This window comes from Gossypium hirsutum, chromosome A01 (genome assembly GCF_007990345.1).
Source record: "Gossypium hirsutum isolate 1008001.06 chromosome A01, Gossypium_hirsutum_v2.1, whole genome shotgun sequence".
Classification (NCBI taxonomy): domain Eukaryota; kingdom Viridiplantae; phylum Streptophyta; class Magnoliopsida; order Malvales; family Malvaceae; genus Gossypium; species Gossypium hirsutum.
In genome coordinates this window covers 22,046,464-22,055,212 of record NC_053424.1, presented here as the reverse complement: position 1 = coordinate 22,055,212, position 8,749 = coordinate 22,046,464, and the positions used below count along the sequence as shown (strand labels likewise).

General features: G+C 29.1%; 1 protein-coding gene across 3 annotated transcripts; it reads right to left on the bottom strand.

Moving 5' to 3' along the window:
* Window positions 1-5,462: 5,462 nt before the first annotated feature.
* On the bottom strand, window positions 5,463-8,235 carry LOC107916945 (dol-P-Man:Man(5)GlcNAc(2)-PP-Dol alpha-1,3-mannosyltransferase). 3 transcript variants are annotated; one of them, XM_041076052.1, is made up of 7 exons: window positions 7,880-8,235; window positions 7,749-7,783; window positions 7,499-7,636; window positions 7,343-7,411; window positions 6,846-6,908; window positions 6,574-6,628; window positions 5,463-5,882 (listed from the first exon to the last, which is right to left on the bottom strand). In XM_041076052.1, exons 1-6 carry the CDS (start codon window positions 8,046-8,048, stop codon window positions 6,581-6,583), a joined length of 522 nt encoding a protein of 173 aa, XP_040931986.1. In that variant the 5' UTR covers window positions 8,049-8,235; the 3' UTR covers window positions 5,463-5,882; window positions 6,574-6,580. The 3 variants fall into 3 exon arrangements, with proteins under 3 accessions (XP_040931986.1, XP_040931997.1, XP_016701813.2); XM_041076063.1 differs by having other exon boundaries at window positions 6,565-6,628; window positions 7,880-8,232; XM_016846324.2 differs by lacking the exons at window positions 5,463-5,882; window positions 6,574-6,628; window positions 6,846-6,908 and adding an exon at window positions 6,915-7,074 and having other exon boundaries at window positions 7,880-8,232.
* Between the last annotated feature and the right edge of the window lie 514 nt (window positions 8,236-8,749).

Sequence of the window (8,749 nt, the reverse complement as noted above, 5' to 3'; positions counted from 1 at the left end):
TAGTTATTTAGTATAAATACATATTTATTATTTAACATATATAATTAATATAATATTTTTATAACATAATATATTCGGGCATGGTTGGACCAAGCTCGAACAAAAAATCTCGCCTAGGGCCATACCCATGTAAAAAACAGGCTTTAAACTTTACTCAAGCCCATTTTTCGGGTCTCATATTTTTGTCCAAATTCTCTCATTTTTCGAGTGGGCCCTCTAGCCTGGACAGGTGACTCGACCCATGAGTAGGTTTAGTTCTAAGACATTTGTCACCTATTTACATGTTGTGCATTGCACGAGTATGCAATCTAGTATACATACATAAAAGAAAGAATAGAAGCATATATGAAAACTTTTTCATATATATGAAATGTAAGCATATATGGAAACTTTGAGTTCTAAGCCCATTTGTTAGGCTGAGCCTAAAAATAGGCCTAAAATTTTGCACAAGCCTAGCTTGGATAAAACTATTGAAACCCGAGCCTGACCTACCCGTATTAAATTTTTTATATTATTTTTATATATATTTAAAAATATAATACATAAAAAATACTAAAAATATTAAAATAAATGTTTCCCAATAAATTGAAAATAAATTAAAAAATAATATGTATATTTAAATAACATTAAGATAGGTGCAACTTAACAATCAAATGCCTCTAAAATAGTAACAAAATTAACAAAAAAACAAAAGTTATACAATATCTAAACAACAATAACAAAATAGTAGTAACATAATAGTGAAATCGTAGCAAAATAGTGAAAAAATAATAAAAAATAGGAAAAAAAAGTAAAAAATAAAATAAAAGCAAGAACAGTAATAAAAAAGCAACAATTTTTTTATTATATTCAGGCTAGGCTCGGGCCAAAAAAGCCTTATCCGAGGCCCGACCCATTTTCTAAATGGGCATTATTTTTTTGCTCAAACCCATTTTTTGTGCCTATATTTCTACTCAAACCCTTCAACTTTTTGGGCAGTCGACCATGAACAGGTCTAATCCAAAGTAATAAAAGAAACAATTTATGTTATTATATATTTTTATAAAATTTTATTAAAAAATAGTTTAATATATTTTAGTTAATCCATATGATGAGCTGGTGCATTGCAGGAGTAAAAAAAAAAGAGTTAAAATTAATGAAAAAAAAGGTAGAAGAACTAGTTAAAATTAATAAAAGAAAGTAAAGTTAAATAATTTTAACAAGTTTTGTTTAGATAAACAATGAAAAAAAATAGTTATAAAACTATTTATAAAAGAAATAAAGAACATAAAAGACATTCTACATCTTCAGATTTTGTTTTATTTTCTTTTCACTAACTTTCCGCCGGTAAATAAAAGAAAATAAGTTTGAAAGAAAAGCAAGAGATACTAAATTTCCTTTATTTTTCCTAATTTAAATTATTAATTTTATCCCAACAAAACACGCTTCTCTTTTCTTTCCTTTTCCCTCCCAACCTCCAATCTAATATAGGCTAAGGTTCATTTTTTCTAAGAGCAAAAACTCCTTCAAATATTAAAACAACATCATATGCTTTATCAAAATTTGTCTAATTCTTTATATTACAACCTAAAATTCATTTTTTCCCCTTCATTGAACCCAAAGCCAATAGATTAAAAAAATATTTTCTTCATTTTCTTATTCAATTATGAATTATTATCTTATACATTATTAATGAAATAAAAAAAATTCACATAATAAAATAATAATTTAATAATTAAAAAGAGAAGTTTATTTACTTCAGTGAAGTGAATAGAATAATAACCCTTAAAGCAAAAATCTCTAAAATCTTATCCTATCTTTATTTCTACCCATCAATATCTTATTTCGTATTGTTAACTAAATAAGGGATAAAATAGAGGAAAAATTAAATTGAGGGATAAAATGATATTTTTTAAAGACGAAGAACTAAATAAGTCATTATACCAATGACCTAAGTATACATTTATAAGGCATAATTTCAGTAGATAATGTTCATTCATCATCCTCCGGACAACAACAATAAGTAGAAGAGATATGGAGTGGGCTTGAAAAGCATCATAAAGTGTTCTTGTTAAGAGTAACTGTACGCCGTATTGGGATTCCAGGGAGATGAATAGCTTGGGGGCATGAACGTATGTCGGCGACACCGCCAGAGAATATTGCCGGATAATCATAGCTAGAATGGTTTTCATCTTGACAATGGCTAAAGTCTATCCCATACAAAATCTAGGGCCCAAACCATATGGAATAAACGATGCCAAATTCTTCCGAGACTCTTTAAATCTGTAAGGATTAAATTTGTGCATCGTTTCTCCATATGTAGGTGTCGTGATGAACGGCAACCAGTGCCAAGTAAAGCTCTGTACCAGGGGGAATGTTGATGTTCCCTAACTCTACATTTTTGTACGCTTTCCTTATCAGCATCACTATTGGTGGGTAAAGCCAAAATGTTTCATCTATTAACATGTTTACCTATTGTATTATGGATGTTGTTGATGGGATGAAAATGAGTTGGGGTAAATCTTACAGCTATTCGACATTCACTAATGCAATGGTTAAAATATCCAATTAGACTGGAAAGATGAAAATTGAAAAAGAATAACAATTAAAAACATTAAAATCGATATTTTCTTTTTTGAAAATTTTAATGAAAATGGGTTTATTATTGGGTAAATTTCATTAGTAGTCACCCAACTATTAGTAAATTTCTTTTTTGGTCACCAAATGATGAAAAGTTACAAAAATGTCACCCAACTATTCAATTTTGTCTTTTTGGTCACCACCTTACTAACAATAGTAGTTTTTTAAATTGGCATGATAGCAACTTCAACCCTCAAGATTTATATATTGTGTTAATTTAGTCTTAATTCTAAAAAAATCTAACCATTAATATTTACATATTATGTAATATGATCTTTTTTGCAATTTTATTTTTCTTTGTAACCCTTTCACTAAAAAAACTAAAAGAAAATTATCAGCTAAATTTAATTGGAAATATACAAAAAATGGAAACACCAAAAAGAGATAAAATTTATCAGTTAAATTTTTTAAAATCAAAACTAAATTAACATAATTTATAAATGTTGTAAGTTAAAGTTACCATTATACTAATTTTAAAAGTTGTCACTAATAGCCTGTTGGTGATAAAAAAAGACAAAATTGAATAGTTGAGTATTATTTTATAATTTTTATAATTATGTGACTAAAAAAAATTATTAATAGTTGGATGACTATTAATGTAATTTACCTTTTTAATTATGTTTTGGGCTTGGGTTCTGTGAATACAAATATTATTTATTTATTTTTTTATGAAATTCTCTTAATTGCTATTCTTCTTTTAATTTTTAATACACTTGACCAGATAGTAATCCTTGGATCAATCCACACCTTACCAACCAAATACTATAATGGGCTAATCGAGGAATTGAAATTTTATATTAAGAGTGAGGATTGAATTTTGAATGGTTAAAGTTTTTATATTAATTTATAACTTTATAGAGGGACTAATTTAAAATTTTACCAATATCATCATTTAAAATTCTTTTTTTTTCACTATTTTAAACCTTTTGCGACATATCCTATCCTAATCGACCAACAAAGGACACCTTCCACAATTAGATTTGCGATTACGAACCTTTATGATAAAATACTGTATATAGCTGTGAAATGCTGTAAATATTACGGCTGCATAATATTAAATTTAGCTTTACATTTTTTCATAATTTAATTTTTTTAGTTAAATTTAATTTTAAATATTTTATAAAAGTCAAATTTTATCATTAATTTTTTTAAAAAGAATCGAAATGTTATTTTTTTAATGAGAATATTAAGATGTTAAATTTTTAAACATAATAGTTTGCACGATAATTTATATATTTTTTATATTGTTTTTTGAATTTGTATATATTTTTTTATTTTTTATTTTGATTTTTTTAATTTTTATAACTTTTGAATTATTTGTTGAGTATATGATTTATAAGACAAATAAGATTATGTTAGTATGATATGCACGTAAATTGTTATATGAGTTATCAATAATAATAATAATTAATATTTTAATAACCATGTAAAAAAATAATTTGACTTTTTTTTTAAATGTTAGGATTTAGCTTAGAACGTAAACCTAAATATATGATTATGGGTATTAAGAGAGGAGTTAACTTATAATCTTCAAGTCCTTCAAATTCTTTGCAACCGGAATCTTATTGCTACCAAGGACACGAATCATTTCTTCTCTTGCCTTATCTTGCCATTCTGGATTCAAATCCAAAAGCAGAAGCGCCCATGATAATGCATTTGCCACTGTTTCTTTTCCTGCAAAGTAAAATGTCTTAAATTCCCCTATTATTTCCTTCTCTCCCAACCTCTCTTCTTCATCCGTGTTGGAAGCGTAATAAAAATAAATCAAATACTATTTTTTTATTACACACAAATAAACATAATACAAACTTTTTCTCTCTCTATACTAGCTGTTGCTAGGTTTTTTTTTTTAACTCACACCACATCACTACAGCAAAACTGACTTTTAGTGGGCTTTTTTTAGGCCTTTAGCGGCGCTTTTACAAGCGCCACAAAAAACGCCGCTATAAATGGTGCTACAAAAGTTTGCGGCGTTTATTTTAAAAAAACGCCGCTAAAGGTCATGGCCTTTAGCGGTGCTTTTCCCACAAACGCCGCTAAAGGCCATGACCTTTAACGGCACTTTTCTCACAAACGCCGCTAAAAATTGCGACCTTTAACGGCGCTTTTCCCACAAACGCCGCTAAAGCCCATGACCTTTAACGGCGCTTTTCTCACAAACGCCGCTAAAAATCGCAACTTTTAGCACGCTTTTCCCACAAATGCCACTAAAAAGTCGCGACCTTTAACGACGCTTTTCCCACAAACGTCGCTAAAAGCCGTGACCTTTAACGGCGCTTTTCCCACAAACGCCGCTAAAGGTCATGAAATTTTAAAAATATATATATATAATATTATAAAGGTCATGAAAAATTAAAATTCATTATCAAAATATTGAGGAGAATAATATCCATAATATAAATATAAAAATTTTCTATTAAAATTCATTATCAAATTAAATTTTCTATGAAAATTTTAACTTTAAAACTAAATATAAAATTTGATGAATTCAAATTTAGAATTTAAAATAATAAATTAATAACACAATTAAAATTCAAAAGTTAGAATTCAAGTAACTTAAGTAAATAACTTGATAATCACTAAATTTCCACTCCTCACTAAATTTAAGTAATTAACTCGATAATCACTAAATTCACACTCAAATTAAATTGCCTAACTAATAAACTCATATTGGTTCCATGAACTTTCGTGAAAACATTGATATTAAAACCACCGGAAAACCTTCCTCCCTTGCCTTCGTCAACCAATTCAAAAAAAAAACAAAAAACAGAAGTCAGCGAGCTAAATTCGAAGACTCATCATGCAATAAAATGATGATTCGATTAAAAACTTGAGACTCACCGTAAGAACAATAGCCTTTAAATCGTTAAAAAGCAACCTCCTAGGAGATCATGATATCAATTTGCTACAACATTGACAAAATCATGCATACAAAAAAAACTAAAGAAAGACCAAATTTTACATTAAAAATGCTAATTAAACTTGCAATTTGGAGATAAAATTCTAACCTCCAGGACTAGTATAGACTACCGGATAAGTATAATAGTAGAGAAACAAAGCTTTTAAGCTATTCCAAACATGAAGCTGAGTTTAAAATATTTAAAAAGGAAGAGGATGAAATTAATGAAAAATCAACCGATTAATGAGTTGACGTTTGGAGGCATCACAGAAGACAATTCGTCCCAATTTCAAACGATCAACTTGGCCATCATCTTGTAGTAGAAGAAAAGTTCCATAGAGATTAGTTCATTTTTCCCACTGCGCTGTTAACCCCAACATAATCACTCAGTTTGAAACAAAATTTGCTATTAAGAACAAAAGTACACTTGAAACAACCAACTTTCTATTATTTCCCCAGACACAATTGTTACATCTTATTCAGCTTAGAATAAAATTTCAAAAGAATAGGTAGGCTAAACATTCATGCAAGCAAACTGTAAAATTAAAGGTAGAAAATTCTCATTCATCTCCATTTTTAACAAAAACACGAAATTAGAATTTGGAATGATACCCTTCAAGGTCAATACTCAAAGCTTCTCAGCTGACATAAGAAATAGAAAGCATAAATACTAGGGTCCAAAATTGATCTAAGCTTAAAAACTGAACATACCCAGAATTCAAGTCTAGAAACTAATCAACATCCAATAAATTGAAACCAAAACACCCATAGTAGCAAAAACAACTGCAGGATTCTTTTAAATATTAGCACTAGAAACAAATTTGCACCAACATTCAAAGAGGTAATAATCCACAAGTCTACAAATCAGTTAAGGTAATTATCTTTCACCCATAGTTTTTGCCTAATAAAATTATGCTCCCAAGCTGATAAGTAATCCAATTCAAACACATAATTTCACCTAAAATACAATAACTATAATATTCAAATCAGAATATTATTTTACAAATTTAGAAAAATAAATGAAAAAAAGGATTAAAAATCCGAACCTGCATTACCTTATATCTAAAATGAAATCATGAACCCGTTTCTGATCCTTTGATTTAAGGGCATCTTAAACAAAACAAAAACATTGATCAAGTTAAAGAAAAAAAAGACAATGAAGAAATTAATGGTCAAAGATTAGCTCTAATAATTGTTCAAAATTTAAGACAGCTACATTCAAATAAAAACTAAATAACAACTAAAGCATCCAATGGAACATAATTTCACTCTTCATCACTAAATGTTTCCTCATAAACATGGCTTCATCCAAAACAAAACCTCATACCATTACAATTTTCCTTTTAAGCAGAAGCTGCTGCAACCTTCTTCCTTGGTGCTGCTTGAGTACCTATACATCACCCCCAATAAAAAATAAGAACATTTTGAAAGAAAAAAAAAACCCAAAATTTTGTATTAGATCTCAAATCCACTGAATACTACTTCAAAATTCATGCTTTTTTCTTTGAGTGAACTCGCTTTGAAAGACAAAGCAGGATAAGAGCCCACCACGGAAGCTGAAAAGACGTTTTAAGAACAGTAAACGATAATATAGAAAACCAAGACAACGAAATACAGAGTAAGAAACATTAACAATCAAGAATATTTTCATTTAAATCACCAATCTCGAGTTTACTAGTTTCGAACTTTCAGAGCACTCAGACAAAGAAATATATTTATCAGCTTTACGAATTTTACATACCAAATCATATAACTAATCAGTAACAAAAAGCAAAAATAGCCGTATATTAATGCCTGAACGGTAAACAAAAGCAAATTTCATACCACATCGGTCTTTACATAGATTAATAAGACAATGCCCAGGTTTATGATGTATAAAATCCCAAACAAAATCTGCAACCAAAAACAAAATGGAAGTAAGCATAAATAAAGCACAGATCACAGACAAGAAAATTCAATTTGACTAAGCACTAAGATCACCTGAGCTGGAAAAACTTGTCCTCCAGTAACATACTGAATAGCAGAATAAACATAAAGGAAACCAGCTGGGTAAACAAGCGGTCCAGTGTCTCCTTTCAAGTTCTTATAATCCCTTTCTCCTCCAAGAAACCCACTTACCTGTCATCTTAATAAACACTAATTCCACATTATCCCATCAAATAAAAACGAATAGCCGAATTAACCCATGAAGTAAATTAGCTTGATTAGTATACAAAAAAAAGTACCACACCTGAGACATGTAAGCGTCCCAATCTATCTTCGTATCTGAAAATTAAAATCCGTGAGAAGTCACCGTGAGTTCAATTATACGGGGAAGAGAAAAGAAAAAAAACAGTGAAGATGGGGTTTTGGTTATCTTACAAGGGACGTAAGCGATGATGAAAGAGACGAGGAGGGAGTCAATGATGAGTAAAGCCAACGCCATTGTTGTTTTGGGGTTTTTCATGAATTTGGGGATCAAAGAAGATGAAGCAGCAGCTTTTTTCCGAGAGCGTTTGGCATGAGCAGAGGTTGAATTTTTTACTGCCATGGCTATTTTTGCTTTTGGGTTGAATTTGGTGTTGGCTTAATGAAGGAGAAAGAAACTGGAATGCTTGAGTTTTCAGAGAACAAAAGGAGGTAAATGAAAGAGTTGGGTACACTTGGGATATTTGGGGGCAAATTTCGAGAGTAAAAGGAAATGAGAAGGAGAAGAGAAGCGGGTAACCAAAAAATTGTGAGCGGGATTTTGAAAAAGGGATAAAAAAATAATGGTCTTTTGTGGCGTTTTTACCAAAAATGCTACTATTGCTCAATTTTGATTTTTTTTTCATTTTTAACATATTTTTTTTCTATTTTTTCTTTCAAAATTTTTGTGCTGAGATTATCATTTTTTAGATTTTTTTAAATTTTGAATATTGAACTTTTTAACTGAAATATAGACTAAAATATTAAATACTAAATTTTTAAGCTTTTTATTTAATATATAAGAGATTATCTAAACCTTAAACCCTTAATTATAGTCTTCAAACCCTAAATCATAAAACATAAACCATCAACCTTAAAAGAATAAAAAAAACACTCTATAAAACAAGTTGGAACTAAAACAACACTTACTTATAAACAAAAACAAAAAACAAAAAAAGAGTTGCAACTTTTTAATAAGAAGATTGATTTACGAATAAAGGAAAATTCACTGTTTTATAAAAAGAAAATGAGTTACAATTAAAAAAATGTGGAGACACAAATGAG

Bases quoted from the DNA above. Each gene is read 5' to 3' on its own strand.
- LOC107916945 (XM_041076052.1), bottom strand. From the start codon at position 8,048: ATGGCAGTAAAAAATTCAACCTCTGCTCATGCCAAACGCTCTCGGAAA. The intron at 7,637-7,748 runs GTGTGGTACTTT...TTAAGATGACAG, and splicing joins GGGACGCTTACATGTCTCAG to GTAAGTGGGTTTCTTGGAGG. The intron at 6,909-7,342 runs GTATGAAATTTG...GGTGATGTATAG, and splicing joins TCTATGTAAAGACCGATGTG to GTACTCAAGCAGCACCAAGG.